The 18,582-nt window shown below is 41.0% G+C and overlaps 1 protein-coding gene across 4 annotated transcripts in view; it reads right to left on the bottom strand.

Moving 5' to 3' along the window:
• STAC (SH3 and cysteine rich domain) overlaps window positions 1-18,582 on the bottom strand; it is a 370,710-nt gene that overhangs the window by 341,169 nt on the left and 10,959 nt on the right. For 3 of the 4 annotated variants that reach the window (XM_079934190.1, XM_079934191.1, XM_079934184.1), the window contains exons 1-2: window positions 10,774-10,869; window positions 9,060-9,163 (exon numbers count right to left, since the gene is read on the bottom strand). Coding sequence is in view for 2 of the 4 variants with exons in the window: in XM_079934184.1 (XP_079790310.1) it covers window positions 9,060-9,073 (14 nt within the window). In the remaining 2 variants the exon portion in view is untranslated. Of the gene's footprint in view, window positions 1-9,059; window positions 9,164-10,773; window positions 10,870-18,582 lie in introns of those variants that run through there. The other variant, XM_079934185.1, reaches the window with a different exon arrangement.

The following is an 18,582-nucleotide window of genomic DNA, read 5'->3' as shown; positions in this document are numbered from 1 at the left end:
TGAATTAAAAAGGAAAAATCCTACAGTATGAATTACAAAGGAAAAATCTTGCTAGCAATAGTCAATTTCTGGAGAGGAATTTTACATCAGTACAGCACCACCAGTGCAAGCAGCCCTTCAACTATCACTTGAATTCAGTACTCATAACACACAGATATCCTAAAACCACATGGCTTCTTGCATGCTGTGGTGATATTTTCAGGGAAAAAAAACATTTATGTTAATATGCAAATTTTTAATATTTTTCACTTGATTCCCAAATTGATGCCTGGTTTGAAAAATCACTAAAAAAAGTGAGGAAGAACAGATCTTCAAAACCATAGTTTCCAGTGTGAAAGCCAGAAAGAAACGTTAAAATACAATTTTAACATGATTTTAATCATTATTAAGTTAACTTTGTTTTGGCTGATTGTGAAAGAACAACACTATCTAAATACAAATGGTGGGTGAAAAAAAGTGAAATGAAAGACAAATACAAATGTTAAAAAATGTTTTATATCTAACGCATGTAAAACTCCCTTATTTTTCATAGAAAGGAAAGAAGTATACAATTTTTGTTAATATAAAATCAGATATTTTTACTGTAGTTGATTTACAATATTGTGTTAATTACTGCTGTACAGCAAAGTGATTCAGTTATACATATATATTCTTTTTTTAATATATTATTTTCCATTATGGTTTATCATAGGGTATTGAATACAGCTCCCTGTGCGATACAGTAGGACCTTGTTGTTTATCCATTCTAGACATATAAGTTTACATCTGCTAACCCTAACCTCCCACTCCATCCATCCCCCCAACCCCCTCCCTCTCAGCAACCACCAGTCTGTCCTCTATGTCTGGGATTCTGATTCCGTTTCATAGATAGGTTCATTGTGTCATTTTAGATTCCACATAGAAGTGATATCATATGGTATTTGTCTTTCTCTTTTTGACTTACTTCACTTAGTATGATCATCTCTAGGTCCATCCATGTTGCTGCAAATGGCATTATTTCATTCTTTTTATGGCTGAGTAGTATTCCACTGTATACATGTACCACATCTTCTTTACCCATTCATCTGTCAATGGACATTTAGGTTGTTTCCATGTCTTAGCAATTGTGAACAGTGCTGCTATGAACATAGGGGTGCATGTATCTTTTTGAATTATAGTTTTTTTCCAGATATATACCCAGGAGTAGGATTGCTGGATTGTATGGTAATTCTACTATTAGTTTTCTGAGGAACCTCCATACTGTTTTCCACAGTGGCTGTACCAACTTACATTCCCACCAACAGTGTAGGAGGGTTCTCTTTTCTCCACACCCTCTCCAGCATTAGTTATTTATAGACTTTTTAATAATGGCCATCCTGACTGGTGTGAGGTGGTACCTCATAGTTTTGATTAGCATTTCTCTAATAATTAGCAATGTTGAGCATCTTTTCATGTGTCTATTGGCCATCTGTATAAAATCAGATTCTTAATAACATCTTCATGTAAATGCTAAACAAATATCCAAAGAATATTGGGTTTTAAATGATTAACTTGCCTGGATTACTTTCATTGTCATCAGCTCCATATATTAAGGTTAACTTTGTCCTAGCTCAGTATAGCAGGTTCCTTATTAATGGAGGAAGCACTGATCGAACACATCATCCAGAAAACAGCACTATAATCACTATAGTGAATCTCACTGAAGTTCAAAATAAGCATCACCCAAGGCTTATAGGAATGTTATATAACTGAGAAGAGATTCAACTGTAAAAGTTTCTGCAAGATCAGTTTTCTGAATTATTTTCATAAGAACTTACTTAAAACATGAAAGGTAACCCTTTCATGGCTAGCTGGGACAACACTGTAACAGGCCCTCTCCTGGGTGAGGAATGATCCCTTGCTTGGTCCTGACTTTTCTCTTGGGAAAATCTTCCTTGTCCATTGTTCTTTGTGATCCCTGGCCCCACTCTGTGGGGTTCTTCCTTTACCTTTCTCCTCCTTGGCCATCTCTGAAGTGGGTATTGGGGAACAGACTCTGCTTACAGGTGCACAACTTTCCCAGTCCAAATTCTGCTCATGATGGGTAGGTGTCCAAGACTCAGTTACAGAACATTTAAATATAGCCTCATAATATATTTGACAATAGACTCTCAAAACGTAACAGATTTCTTGTGCATTCCGTCACAGCAAGTTTCACGTGCCAGAGATTTTTTTTTAACAAATCTTTATTGGAGTATAATTGTTTCACAATACTGTGCTAGTTTCTGTTGTACAACAAAGTGAATCAGCCATATACATACACATGTCCCCATATCTTCTCCCTCTTGAGCCTCCCTCTTATCCTCCCTATCCCACCCCTCTAGTCATCTCAAAGCACCAAGCTGATCTCCCTGTGCTATGCTGCTGCTTCCCACTAGCTAACTATTTTACATTTGGTAGTATATAAGAGAGATCTTTTTAAGAACATGTATTTCATGTAAATTGTATTTCTTTGCTTCTTTTGTCCTCATATCTTTTTAGTTTTAAATTAGATTACCTTAGAGCTAGCAAGCTATTCCGAAAATGCTATACCCTTATTCTTATTTTTGCTTTGAGGCTTCTTAATTCACTTTGCTATTTTAACTTTACCTTTAGAGGTGATGGCCATACCTTTAATTTGGTCTATTCCAACAGATTAAGTTTTAATGGATCTTAAGACTTTTTCAATTTAATCTTTTACATTTTCAGTCTAAAAGAAATCAGCTATTCTAACTCTACATTGTCCCTAATTTCTGATATCAATTTATCTCTTTTCATTTCCACTTTCAAACTGGCCAATTATTTTAACTAGCTCATATCACTCTTCTTTTTTTTTTTTTTTTTTTTCGCGGTACACGGGCCTCTCACTGTTGTGGCCTCTCCCGTTGCGGAGCACGGGCTCCGGACGCGCAGGATCAGCGGCCATGGCTCACGGGCTTAGTTGCTCCGTGGTATGTGGGATCTTCCTGGACTGGAGCACGAACCCGTGTCCCCTGCATCTGCAGGTGGACTCTCAACCACTGTGCCACCAGGGAAGCCCATATCACTCTTTTAATTCCTTGCCAAATGCACCCAATTGCTTTTCGTTCAGTACCTACATGGTCCCATCTACCAAGTTACTGCAGGTTACTATTTATGAGATACCTTTCACTACAACATGGGTTTCCATTTTTCCATTTTCTAATAACAGTTTCCTTACCACTCTCGAGCCGGCAGCTAAGCCAGTACCACATATTTTATATTGATATGAGATGCCACACTTCTGCTACTACCTGAATTAGACAAGGCTAGGCTACATTTAGATTTCAGGACCAGGATGAGCTGCAAATTGTGTAGCCTTGACTTAGATATGTTGGTGTTTTCACCTCAGGGAATATTTCACAGAAATTTTTGGTATGGTTTAGGGTTTGTGGGTTGGGTGGTGGCCATTTCCTTATTTCTTTAAAATTGTACGCAATATTTAAATTTTTTAGTGGATTTAAGGACTGAGGATTAGAGCAAAAATAGTTTCACTTAGTCATATTTAAGCAGGTCTCAAAGTAATAAAAACTTAAAGATACACAGGGCATGTATTATGTCTCTTATCTTCCCCTAATTAGTAGAAAAGGAAGCTCCTTCCAGTCAGGCCATGGCTCTTACCTTAATTTAAATAGAATTTCAAGAATTAACTCAGCATTTTTATATCTCTCTAAAATCCCATTAAAACATTAGTAATCTAATAAAAATACATAAATAGTGAGAGCAGAGGTAACACGCAACGCAGCAGCAGTGGATTGGAGATTTCAACATCTTTTGGGGAGATGGAATGCAGATCGGAGAGATGGAATGCAGATTGGAGAGTGGAGACTCTCTACTTGAGAAAACTAGACTAGATAAACTAAATGCTTAAAGAGGAAGATCTTCCTAGTCAGAATTAGACCTGAGATGCCCTACACATTTTCAGGATTTAGAGTCAACTGGTGTTATAGAAGTTGGAAATGGCACATGGGCTGAAAATATGGAGAGTGCTTCAAAGTTTACAAACAGAGAGCTTATATGTCCAAGTATCCTCTGCCACTCCACATGGCTAATTGATTACTACCTTCCCCGCCTCCCAACCAAAGCCGGAGAAGGTGAATGAAGAGAATCCACTGACTGAAGAACACAAAGAACAGTGGAGAAGGCTGAAATGGCATTAAGTGAAAGCCTGACCTCTCCCTCTCGCTTCCCAGACTGTTAGCAACCAAGTATACACTTCAGACAAAATATTAGAGGATCTTCTTGTAGAGGTGACCAACCAACACAAAAAGACCAACAGAAATTAATATACTCTTTCAAAACCCAACTGCTCTACAGTGAAGTCTATCAGTAGATAAATCTTTTCCAGGTATGCAGAGTTTTAAAATCACCTATTTAATATCTCACTCTTAAATACAAATGGACATCCAGGGAGAATCAAGCTGAGAAGAGTTTCCAACTTGATAAACAGTCTAAACAAATGAAAAAGAACTCAGAGGAAACAAAGACTATAAAGGGGACAGAGGAAAAGAAAGATTATGATGACAACAAGAACAATAATACCTCTAGTATCCTCAAAGGGATAAGAAAGGATATTGCACCCATGAAACAAAAATATAATTTTTATAAGAGCTTTAGAGAAAGAAAAATGAATTTTGAACAATAAAAAATAATAGAAATTGCTAAAATAAAACTGCGGCAATTCCAGAAACATGAGCAAAAGGCCAAAAATGGAAAATAGAAAATAAATTATAAAAAATCTAGAAGATGAAAAATATAGTAGAACTATTAGAAAGACAGAATGGGTTAAAAGTGGGGGAGGAATTAAAGAAATAACAAAATCTCTCAAGATTGACAGGGATCATTTCTGCCTGTCTGCCACAATGAACAGAAAAACAACCTTCCCCAAGCCATATTATATGACATTTCAGAACATTAGGAACTAAGTAAAAATAAATAAACAAAACCTTCATAGATAAAAATATGTAAAATACAAAAGATCAGAAATAATAAGTTTTCAGGGATTTCCCTGGTGGTGCAGTGGTTAAGAATCTGCCTGCCAATTCAGGGGACACAGGTTCAATCCCTGGTCTAGGAGGATCCCACATGCCACAGAGCAACTAAGCCTGTGCACCACAACTACTGAGCCTGTGCTCTAGAGCCCACAAGCCACAACTACTGAGCCCACGTGGCAGAAGCCTGCATGCCTAGAGCCTATGCTCTGCAACAAGAGAAGCCACCGCAATGAGAAGCCTGTGCATTGCAGTGAAGAGTAGTCCCCGCTCACCACAACTAGAGAAAGCCCGCATGCAGCAACGAAGACCCAATGCAGCCAAAAATAAATAAAATAAAATAAATTAATTAAAAAAAGAGGTTATCTCTGGATGATGATATTGGGAATGTTTATTAAAAAAAAAAAAGAAGTAATAAGTTTTCAGACTTAGCAGCAGTACTGAAAAGTAAAAGAAAATACATCCAAAATTCTGAAGAAAGACCGTTTCCATCCTAGAATTCTATACCCAGCCAAACTACTCAAACTTAAGGTTAAAATAAATAGAATGACAGACAGGCGGAATCAATTTACCTAAGTACCGTTCTTCTTAGAAAACTTTTGAAGGATGTACTTTACTAAGAGGTAGAATAAACTAAGAAATGGGTAAACATGAGCTCAACACTGGATAATGTAGGACCATTCTGGAACAATGTGTGCCCAAAAGCCTAAAGAACCACCAGTTTAAATTAGAGAGAGAACACAAAGAAAGTCTCTAGGAAAAATAAAATGCACTGATGAATTGTTTGATGTCTTTGATTAGAAATAAAATGAAAGCATTCTGGATGAATTTGTAATAAATACATAGAAAAGAAAAAAAATTGTTTTGTAATGTACAAAACATAACCATATTTCACTAACTGGAATTGACTCTTTGAGAGTGTATTTCAGCAAGGTCAGTTACTTACAGCCATAAACATAAATACTGAATATTGATTTAACCATAGTATATGAAATAACTGTATTGGCAATATAGAGAAGAAATGGTGGGGGTGGGCATTCTTTCTGGCTAAACCCTAATCAACCATAGGAATAAATCAATAAGTAACATCTGAATGGCTAACTCCACAAACTGTAATGTAAACATAGTATTTAGAAATATTAATATAAATATTATAGTATAAATAGCTAACAGAGTTGAATATTTTTGCTCCTGGCCAGTGGGACTCAGGTATAAAAAAGAGCAATTAGACTAGCATCTTTTTCACTTTTAGCCATTTAGAACAATTTAATTTTTAAGCACATATTTAAATAAAATGTGAGGAAAGTAGCAAACAAAGAAACAAAATCCATACTTTTGCTATTAGGAGTTTTGGATTTGTTTTATAATAGCCACCTGAGAAACTAGTTTCACTTTTGCACAGGATTTTGTCAGAAGTTTAGCACTTATACTAAAGCTGCCATTTATAATTTTAAGCACAAAGGCAATGATACTCATCACAGAAAGAGTGTATCTATTTTTGATGAGCTTAAATAAGTTGCGAATTTGTGCCAGAAGCAATGGTATGGGCATTGACAATCATAAATATTAATGTCCCGGGAGACCAGGCAGCAGCCTCAGAATGAAAATCACTGGGAGTAACAAGAAATAACACTGATAATTTAACATGGAGAAAATTAGGCAGAGGGTTTTATATGCGAGGCTGAAGAGTTGACTTTGATCAGCAAATCAACATCATCTTAAAATACTGGATATCAATTTCAAAAACTCTCTGCCTTTCTTGAATGGATTCCAGTCCTCTTAGTCATGCTAAATTTCAGAAATAGAACAGAAGTCAAAGTTCCTTCTTTTATTTTTCTAAGCTCTAAACACTAAGGCCAACCTTTAGTTTTTCTTCCCTGAAGATCCTTCTCTTACATATGACATAATTTTCAAATAGTCTGTATTCAAGAATAATCTGCCATTAACCTACTAGGCCGTAGCCTTACTTTGTGACTGACAACAGGTCAACCATCTTACAAGGCAAGGATGCTGACATCCACATTAAACATAAACATACAGTTGTGAGGGAAGGGCAGTGTCATGAATCGTAAATGCTGTAAAACCATCTTTTTTTGGGATGCTTCTGTACACAAAGGATCACTTAGCTCCTTATCTCTCTTCTCTCAGTCCCCATCTTCAAGGAAATGACAGAATCACTGGCAAAAAGAAAACGAATCCATTCAAGAAGATATTTAAGCAAAAAATGTTTCTCAATTTTCAACATTATTAGCCTTAGTAGCAGAGAGGGAACGTGGACCTTCAGGTTAGCTTTGGGGGCTAGCCTGATGTGGGCTTCTAAAATCACAGTGTCCTTGAACTTGTGTTTTGTCTTTTAAAGTGATGGACATTTAATTGCATGACATGTACCATTAATGTATCCCTTTTTAATTTAATTTAAAAACAATTTATATTATTCACCAGTAAAACTGTACACCCAAATTTCTCTTAACATTTTCTAGAAAGCTTGACAACTCACTAAAAATGTCCTGTTACTACTATGACTATGGTTATCCTGCAGCTAATACAGTAGTCTCCCCCCTTAACCATGGTTTTGCTTTCTGAGGTTTCAGTTACCCGCGGTCAAACACTGTCCAAAAATATTAAATGGATAATTCCAGAAATAAACAATTCATAAGTTTTAAACTGCATGCCATGCTGGGTAATGTAGTGAAATCTTGCACTGCCCTGCTACATCCAGTCCAGGATATGAATCATGCCTTTTGCCAGAGTGTCCTGCCCCTTAGTCACTTAGTAGCCATCTCAGTTATCAGACTGGCTGTTTTGGTATCACAGTGCTTTTGCTTAAGTAACCCTTCTTTTACTTAATAATGGCCCAAAGCACAAGAGTACTGATACTCACAATTCAGATATGCCAATGAGAACCTGTAAAGTGCTTCCTTTAGGTGAAAAGGGGAAAATTCTCAGTAAGGAAAAAAACATTGTATGCTAAGTTGCTAAGATCTACAGTAAAAACCAATCTTCTTTCTGTGAGATTGTGAAGAAGGAAGAAGAAATTTCTGCTAGTTTTGCTGTTGCACCTTAAACTGCAAAAGTTATGGCCACAAAGTATGATAAGTGCTTAGTTAAGGTAGAAAAGGCAGGGACTTCCCTGGTGGGGCAGTGGTTAAGAATCCGCCTGCCAATGCAGGAAACACGGGTTCGATCCCTGGTCCAGGAAGATCCCACATGCCGAGGAGGAACTAAGCTCGTGCTCCACAACTATTGAGCCTCTGCTCTAGAGCCCTCGAGCCACAACTACTGAGCCCGCATGCCACAACTACTGAGCCTGTGCTCTAGAGCCCGAGTCACAACTACTGAGCCCGCATGCCACAACTACTGAAGCCTGCGCGCCTAGAGCCTGTGTTCCGCAACAAAAGAAGCCACTGCAATAAGAAGCCCACGCACCGCAACAAAGAGTGGCCCCTGCTCACCACAACTAGAGAAAGCCCGCGCAGAAACGAAGACCCAACACAGCCAAAGATAAATAAACAAATAAATAAATAAAGGTAGAAAAGGCACTGAATTTGTACAGTAAGACACTCTGAGAGACCACATTCACATAACTTTTATTACAGTATATTATAATTGTTCTATTTTATTATTTTTGTTGTGAATCTCTTACTACGCCTAATTTATAAATTAAACTTTATCCATGGATATGTATGTGTAGGAAAAAACATAGTATCTATAGGGTTTGGTTCTATTTGAAGTTTCAGGCATCCACTGGAGTCTTGAAATGTATCCCCCATGCATAAGGGGGAACTACTATACTACAGATGGCCTCTGAGGGGACTAGAGGAGCACAGTGAGCAAGCACAGATGCTGGTCCTAGTGAAGATCTGAAGTCCTTAAACTGTGGGATATTGGTGAAAACACAGATTTGGACCTCAAAAATATTGTGTTCTAACTCAGCCACTCACTTGACACATGACCTTGGAAAGTGTCTCATGTCTCTGATCCTCAGTTTCCTCTCTGAGACACCAATGCTAAGTCACTGGTAGGACTAAGTGGGTGTTAAATGAGATAAGGTACCTGAAAGACACCATAAGCAAGGCCAGTGGTGGTCGTCAGGGATGGTCCTCTTCCGTGTGCTGGGCCCACTTCTCCTTCTCTTGAGCTTCCTTTATCCAGGGTGCCTGGAAGTGTAGAATATAGATTCTCATCACACAGGAGGCAACTGGAAAGATTTCTGTAGAAGAGTGGGGTTGGACTATCACTCCTGGACAAGAGAATCCAGAACACACAGTGACATGCAATCAGGGGAAAAAAAATCTTTCTTGGGATCGGCAGTGTGACAGAATAAAATAAAAATAATTACACTTGCATGTATAATTTTAAACATTTATCAGCATCCCTATTTCTTTAAATAGTAATTAAAGTGCTCAAATTCTTTTTGGCTAGTGGATATATTCAGAAAATAGAATGAAAAAGCTTTGAAAGAAGACATGTTTAAAAGATGAAAAGTGAGATTAAGGCAAGTGGTCCCTCCATGGGAAAAAGTGTTGACATTTAAAGCTGCAGCATCTCAGTCCTAGAAAACCAGACACTGGGCAACACAGGCAATGAAATTTAATACCCAGCTCTCAACAGGTGGACAGGCTGAAGCTATGATAAACTGTTTCAACTCTGGTGTTTAGCCCAGGAACTGGAGCAGCAAGCACCAATAGATGGAGACATTCAAAAACTATCTTTATGGAGATGAGAGAGAAAGCTGTGGAGAAGGAGATGGGAGAGAAAAAGGCAGGGCAAATGAGGTTCTGAAACTTAGCAAATGCCATCTCTAGATGACCTAAGATCCAAACGGGAAAACTGCGAATGGCTCTTTGAAGAAAAGTTAGCCTAATATAAAAGTTAAGCAAAACAAAACAAAACGAAAAACACTCAGTACTGTTCCTTACACCAAACTGAGGCCTCCCCTACTGATTATGAGTTCCATGTGGAAAAATGACTTCAGATAATATTCTGGACCAGGGGATTCGTAGTTTGGCTTCCTGCTGCAAAATCTGCCTCTGGCCGCCACACAACGTTTTTGTTTTTCTCTCCATTCAAGCCCAAGTTCTGCAGAGCAGAGTCTTACCCTATTTGGGACCCAAAGTGGGTCCCCATCTCGCAACATACTTGAAATAATGGGGCTGAAATCCTCCCCTTGTTCTTGGTTTTCTCTCTTTTTTTTTTTGCGGTACGTGGGCCACTCACTGCGGTGGCCTCTCCCGTTGCGGAAAACAGGCTGCGGACGCGCAGGCTCAGTGGCCATGGCTCACGGGCCTAGCCGCTCCGCGGCATGTGGGATCCTTCCGGACCAGGGCAAAAACCCGCGCCCCCTGCATCGGCAGGCAGACTCTCAACCACTGCGCCACCAGGGAAGCCCTGGTTTGCTTCTTGATACATATTCTTGGCGTCTATTTTTCTCCTATAAATGTTTTAGTGCAGCCACTGCCAGTTTTCCATCTCTTCCACTCCTTCCACGCCCTCATCTTACCCCCTCAGATTGTCTTCCCGCCTCAGCTTCGGATCTCGCTAAACCTCTTCCGCCCCGGGGTCTTTCCTACTTCAATACTAGTAACCATTCTATTTATCAGCTCCCCGCCCCCTGCCCCCCACCACACACACTCACAGACACCATTTGGTCTCTCTCCGTAGACCCGGAATTCAGCGCCTCACAGGCCGAGAATCGGAGAAGGAGAACCCGGGGTGCTACGCAGGTTAAGTGAATCGCAACACGCCTGAGGGATATCACGTGACTCACCTCTGAGGTCAGAGTTCCAGCGAGACGGCTCGTCTGGTGTGGGCACCAGCCGCAGCGCGAACACCCAAGAAGCCCGGACCTGACCTTCCACTGAACTGCTACCTTTGCCCTCCGTCCAGCCTTATGATTGGACGAGCCATTCTCGCGCGACCTGTAGTACATGCGTAAAAAGAAGAAACTATCGCGAGACGTGGAATCTTCGGCTCCTTCTTCCGGAAGGAGGGGCCGTGGAAGCAAGCAGAGCTGTTTCGTCAAGGACATCTGCGTTTAAATCTGTTAGGGACCTTGTTATTTAAAAATGTAGATTAAAAAAAATATATGTTGCCTTCAGGCCCCACTCCAGATTTACTAAATCACATTCGCTGGGGTTGGGCGGGGAATATAAGGATAGATGCAGCAGTGTGGGGTGCTTTGGGGTTAGATGGTGGGCAATTATGCTTTATTCTGAAAAAACGTGTTTCTGTTCTTTTTAAAAAATATTTATTTATTAATTTGGTTGCACCAGGTGTTAGTTGCGGCAGGTGGGCTCCTTAGTTGTAGCATGCAAACTCTGAGTTGTGGCATGCAAACTCTTAGTTGCAGCATGCACATGGGATCTAGTTCCCTGACTAGGGATTGAACCCAGGCCCCTTGCATTGGGAGCGTGGAGTCATATACACTGTGCCACCAGGGAAGTCCCTGTATTTCTGTTCTTATGCAGATATAATAATAAACATATAAATGTTTACATGTATCAAAGCATCACTGTTGTATACCTTAAACTTAGGCAATGTTATATGGCAATTGTATCTCAAGCAGCTAAAATGATCTTACAGTACAAATATGACTATGTCAGTTTCCCAATTAAAACCTTGAGTGGTTTCCCATGGCTCATAGGATAAGACTCCAAAAATCCATACCATATCAGGATGGGGTGGTGGTTAAGAGCAGGGGCTTTGTACCTAGACAAAGCCTTCAGTCAATGCTGTGCTCCATCACTCATTGCTGTGCTCCTTAGTTAAGGCTCAAGGTCCTCATCTAATCTCTCTACATCTTTTCTTATGAGGACTAATTAAGACACTGTATGAGAAGCACTTGGCAAAGTGTCTGGCGCATAGAAAAGGCTCTGTAAATGTTAACTGCAGTTATTTTTAGCCATTAGAATCACCCTTCTGACCCCAGCCTACCTTTCAACTTTCACTTGGTACCGTTATTCACCTTGCGCTTGATGCTCTGGCCATATTACTCTTCTGTCAGTTCTTCAATAAACTATAACCTTTTTTCACTTTAGAACCTTCATATATGATTCTCCCTTTGCCTAGAAATCCACCTCTTTTACCCAATTAACATCTCCTCAGACTTAAGATTTAGCCTCCATTTTTCTTTCTTTGTACAAAGCTTTCCTGAGACCTGATAGAAATCATCAATCTCCTTCACCAGGCTTGTGCACCCATCTTGCAGCTGCTGTGAGTGATGACCCCGTTCTTCAGGGAACTGACGTAAAGGAGTGGATCTCAAATAATATTATGATTCATAATCACCTGGCGGGTTTGTTGACCCTCAGAGTTCAGGGCCCCATTTCCAGAGTTTCTGATTTAGTAGATCTGAGGAGATCCCTGAGAATTGACAGGTCTAACAAATTCCCAGGTGATGGAGCATCAACATCGTGATGACCATGGATTGCCCTTCCACCGAGCTAAATCCTTCTTGCCTGAGAGTTACAGCAAACCCTGCCCATCCCTCCTCCACATCAAGGACTATGACTCACTGACAGAGGGCCAAGAGAATGGCTTCCTTACCACAAGGTGCAACCAACTCTGGGGTATAACTCATCCTCCACGGTCCCTGTGGGATCAAGCTGAGGCCACTGCTTTGCTCAGCTCCTTTCTCTGCCCCACCCTGCTCCCCCCACTTTCATTTTCCTCAGAGCGCTCCTTCAATAAACCATGTGCATAAGAATCCCTGTCTCAGCCTCCACTTCTGAGGAGCCCAAAAAACCCCACACATATGTGTGGAAATACAGGCAAGTACAAAAAGCAAAATTGATAAGAAAGGAATATGAATTTGCTCAGAAAAGGATTTGCAGGAGCTTTGTGGGGTGAAGCAAGCATATTTTTCCTTGAAAGCCTGAGCATAGGAAAAGATGAATCTCATAAAAATCTTAAACGTTTATCAGCATCATTTTTAACAAGCCTCAAAAGCCCAGTTGTACCTGAGGCCCATGAGTACTTGGAATTACCCTATCTCTGAGGTGCTAGGTTGTCATTTCATATAATGAGATGATCTGTACTTTCCAGGACCTTACACTGGGAGGCTCTATAAATTCTGCACCAGGCAGAGTGTGGAAGTATCTTTTAATGACCCCAACAACTACCATTTCACTGTCTGGGATCTGCCGATATGAGATAATGTTGATAAACTGCACTGCTTTCTGCCAGCAATAAAGCTAGAGAGCAAACAGAGTTTAAAGGCTGCAAGTAACTTTGTGTTACAAGCAAGGCCAGAGGGCAGGGAAGTGGATGGATGAGAAGACCTCAGCGACTGGTTTCTAAAAATGGGCTATGGGGCCCCACCTGGCCAACACTCTGGAATCCGTGTCATCTTTGTAAATCAGAATTAATGGGCTCAGCCGTCTTCCTTGAGCAGGTGTCAGTGCCCTCCTTCCCAGGCTGGCATGCCTGCAGTAGAGGCTGCAGCCATCTGGACTGTTGTCAGGGAATCACAGTGATGCTGAGTTTGGACCACAGGGCAATTAGCAGGGCTCTCCACGGCAGCTTTGTGTACACTGGAGCCCTCCTAACCAGTCCGTTCCTCATACTTGACATGACAGTATCCACTTGGCTACAATAATAATGAAGGCATGGACTGACTGGGCCATCTGGTAGGTTGGTGAAAGTAATAAGAAGCTCTCTGCATGGGTAACGGCCCCAATCACAAGTCAAAAGAGGAGTACCTGGTGCTGAGTCTAGCTGGATATATTTCCAGATTTATACATTTTTAACAATAGGGGGCGAGAGGTGTCTATGTTGTCTGTAGTTTTCAGTTTGCTTGTTAAAACCCTGATCCCTTTCCTGGTTTCACCAGGTAGTTCTACCAGCAAGATTTGCAGGTGGGTGCTGTTACCAGTACCTTTACTACTCCTTGAGTGAGTTCAATAAAGACAACTCTGGGGACTTCCCTCGTAGCGCAGTGGTTAAGAATCCGCCTGCCAATGCAGGGGACATGGGTTCGAGCCCTGGTCTGGGAAGATTCCACATGCCGCAGAGCAACTAAGCCCGTGCACCACAACTACTGAGCCTGCGCTCTAGAGCCTGTGAGCCACAACTACTGAGCCCATGTGCCACAACTACTGAAGCCCATGCACCTAGAGCACGTGCTCCACAACAAGAGAAGCCACTGCAATGAGAAGCCCGTGTGCCGCAATGAAGAGTAACCCTTGCTCGCCACAACTAGAGAAAGCCTGCGTGCAGCAACAAAGACACAATGCAGCCAAAAATAAATAAATAAATTTACTTAAAAAAAAAAAAAAGACAACTCTGGCTGACAAAATCACAAGAGATTTCATGGCTATGATAGTTCCCACAACAATGTGAGAGCAAATGCAGGCAGGATTCAGGTTTATCTTTTAATAAAGATCCCGAGCAAAGCTATAACAAGGAAAGGAAATGCCCTTTCCGTTCCTCTGAAGCATTTCACATTCCTTCCCAATTTCATCATTTTCTGAAAATAAGAAAAACTTTTGTATTCTGCTTGACAATGGGAGGAAGGAACTTCAACTGAAAGTTGATGGAACCCAACTTTTCACTGTGGCCTTTCCTCTCAGAGTTATTTATCCAGAGGGATTTCCTGCTCCTTATCTTCCAAGTATAACATCTGTTCCACCAAATACTCTAAATTAATCTTACATCTATATTGGGCAAGAGAAACATAATTCCACACAATGGAAACATTATCACTGGATAAGAAATGTAAAGTGGAACATTGTTACACTACTAAGTCCTGGAGATTTTTGACTGATACTTGAATATTGAATTCAGAAAATCCTCAGGAAACATGCAAGAAGCCATAAGAGGCTCATCTTGAAAAAAGTTTCATATGTATTAAGCATCTCCTATCTTAACCTGTTAGCAGCTGATATGTAATAGAACCTTGGGAAAAGATACATAACATGAAAAACATAGTTCACCTCTTTTCACATTATGATGTAAATGACCAATAATTTTTTATTTATTTTTAATTTAAAAAAAATCTTATGTTTATTTTTAAAAAATTGTTTATTTTATTTATTTATTTTTGGCTGCATTGGGTCTTTGTTGCTGTGCGCGGGCTTTCTCTAGTTGTGGCAAGTGGGGGCTACTCTTCATTGCAGTGCTCGGGCTTCTCATTGCGGTGGCTTCCCTTGTTGTGAAGCACGGGCTCTAGGCGCATGGGTTCTAGGCCCACGGGCTTCAGTAGTTGCGGCACGTGGGCTCAAAAGTTGTGGCGCACGGGCTTAGTTGCGCCGCGGCATGTGGGATCTTCCCGGACCAGGGCTCGAACCTATGTCCCCTGCATTGGCAGGTGGATTCTTAACCACTGCGCCCCCAGGGAAGTCCCCTGATCATTTTTTAAAGACTGTAACATTTAATATCATGGGCTCAAGTTCTAATAATGGCTCCCTCAAAGGAGGAAGCATTAGTTTACTGGGATCTTGTTTCAAAAAAAATCACATGTAGTCTTTTTTGTAAAAGACAGTTTTGCCCCAAGACTACTTAGTGACGAAGGGAAAAAATAGAAGCTACTCATCTTAAACTGTAGTTTTCCTTCCCCACCTACCTCTTCAAAATGAAAACCCAATCTTTTTTTTTTCCAACTTTTTAGCTGACAGAACAGAGACCCAAGAAATGGCATGGCAAGTTTGGGTAGCTTTCTGATTCACAGGCAGATGAGCAGAGCAGCTGGAACACTTACCTGTGAGGATACTGAGGAGGAAGTGGTCCATGAAGCTCATGTCTGGAGTGACTTACTGAGAATGTTATCCCCTCAAGTGGGTGACTGTGACCTATGGTTCTTACCAAAGAGAGGGCTGTCAGCACCAGCTCTTGACCTGTCCCTCCCCTCACATTTTTTTTCTGCTCTCTGGATCCTCATATTCAAGGGTTTTTACTTAATCTTACAGATAACTTTCTCTCGGGGTACTCTCTCTTCAGTGCCCTGGTTATGATTAAAATGTTTACTCTGTTCAAATAGTAATTTTTCTATCATCATTTTATGCAGTTTATAGAGGCTGACTTCTGTTTTATATAGTATAAATGTTATATATTTGCTATCAGCCCAACAAATTACATTCTAATTAAAAAAATTTATACACAGCAATGCAGAATAATAAACAATTTCCTGCCTCTAAACAGGAAGTAGAGTCATTATAAAAACTCATCTAGGGCTCCCCTGGTGGCGCAGTGGTTGAGAGTCCGCCTGCCAATGCAGGGGACACAGGTTCGTGCCCCGGTCCGGGAAGATCCCACATGCCGCAGAGCAGCTAGGCCCGTGAGCCATGGCCACTGAGCCTGCGCGTCCGGAGCCTGTGCTCCGCAACGGGAGAGGCCACAACAGTGAGAGGCCCGCGTACCGAAAAAAACAAAAGAAAACAAACAAAAAAACTCATCTAAAAAAGAGGAGAGGTTTCTAGAATGTCAAAGATTTTCTCTAAGTATCTTCCTTCAAATAAGTGGTGGTAGTACATGCCATGTACAAGAATATGCAGTTTGCTTTTGGGACTCCATTTAGGTTATTTTTCTCCAAATGACTTTTTCATGCCCTTTTTATCATAAGGAAGTGCCTTTTCAGAAATGGCTCTTCGGGCTTCCCTGGTGGTGCAGTGGTTGAGAATCTGCCTGCCAATGCAGGGGATGGGAGTTTGATCCCTGGTCCGGGAAGATCCCACATGCCACGGGGCAACTGGGCCCGTGAGCCACAACTACTGAGCCTGCGCGTCTGGAGCCTGTGCTCCACAACAAGAGAGGCTGCGACAGTGAGAGGCCCATGCACCGCGATGAAGAGTGGCCCCCGCTCGCTGCAACTAGAGAAAGCCCTCGCACAGAAACGAAGACCCAACACAGCCAAAACTAAAATAAATAAATTAATTAATTAAAAAAAAAAAGAAAGAAATGGCTCTTTGTCGAAGGAGGAGCACTTCCCTTCCCATCTCTGTTAATGGAAGATCTTGCTATCAGCTTGGAAACCACCAAGCATGTGGTGATTTGTGGAGGGCAAGGTAAATGCTCCTCATTTACATCCCTTTCCCACCTGTGAGTGGGGCTAGTGAAAGGACCTGCCACTGTTTTCATCATTTGCAAGGTTCTCTTTATTGGAAAATAGAGAGCTGGTAGGATTTGTGTTGGAGGTGATTCTTCTTTCTTGAGAGGATGATAGCATGCCTAAAATTATGGAAGCATAAAAGCTGCAGGTTTTCTATAATGGGCACTGCTCAGTATTATTAATAACTGTGCACAAGGCACTTTTATGTTGGCAAGTGGCTTCAATCATTTTTATCATGTAATAGCTGCAGAGGTTCAGCGAGCTTTCCAATGTCTTCACAAGATTGGGTTCCAGTAATATGTAGTGTTTTAAGGCTAGGTGGAAATTCCGTAGGCTCACTGAAGGAATATTTTTGAATTATTAATTCAAGAAATATTTTATATACACACATACACACACATCAGTGTTTATCAGGAGGGACATGCCAGTGAAATAAATGAAGTCCCTGCATTATCTCATTTAATCCTTACAATAACCCTTGGAGGAAAATACTATTATTGTGCCCTTTTCACAGATGAGGAAAATGAGGTTTAAAGAAGTAAAGGAATTTTTCACAAAGATAATAAGTAGAAGAGTCTGGACTCAAATCTAGGTCTCTGATTTCAAACCACGCATTCTTATGCTAGAACCGTCTAATGAGAGACCACATATGACAGACAAGAGGATGCTCTGTGCCTCTGCCACACAACCACTCCCCCACATGATGCTTGAGCCAGAGGCCCAGAGTCTACACTAGGGTTGGAAACAGAGCCAGCCTCATATCAACATTAGCTGCTGCTGATGACCCATGTCTCCTCTCCAGGCCCCAACACCCTCCCTACCACTGTGCATCCTCAGCCAGGCAGAGACCATGCATTCCAGAAAATAAAAATCAAAAGGAGAGAAAGAAATCAATAAAGATAGAAATCAATAAATTAGAAAGCCAAAAGAAGAAAAACCAAGTGTTTAATTCAAGAGCTGGTCTTGGGAAACACTGATAAACAGACAAATTTCTGACAATGTTGAAGAAGAAAAAATTATTAGGAGAGAGAAACGGGATATAGCCTGAATTGAGAGGGAATGAAGCAGCTAATTACATATTTAAAAACCTATGTAGGAGACTTTCAAGATGGCAGAGCAGTAAGATGTGGAGATCACCTTCCTCCCCACAAATACATCTACATGTGGAACAACTCTTACAGAACACCTATTGAACACTGGCAGAAGACCTCAGACTTCCCAAAAGGCAAGAAACTCCCCATGTACCTGGCCATGTGGTTGACAGGGTCTTGGTACTCTGGCTGGGTGTCAGGCTTGTGCCTCTGAGGTGGGAGAGCCGAGTACAGGACATTGGTCCACCAGTGACCTCCCAGCTCCATGCAATATCAAATGGTGAAAGCTCTCGCAGAGGTCTCCATCTCAACATTAAGACCCAGCTCCACTCAACGACCAGCAACATAGAGTGCTGGACACCCTATGTCAAACAACTAGCAAGACAGGAACACAACCTCACCCATTAGCAGACAGGCTGCCTGAAATCATAATAAGGTCATG

The sequence above is a fragment of the Stenella coeruleoalba genome (genome assembly GCF_951394435.1).
Source record: "Stenella coeruleoalba genome assembly, chromosome: 10".
Classification (NCBI taxonomy): Eukaryota; Metazoa; Chordata; class Mammalia; order Artiodactyla; family Delphinidae; genus Stenella; species Stenella coeruleoalba.
Note: the sequence above shows the minus strand (reverse complement) of the source record. Positions and strands in the feature narration are given on the sequence as shown.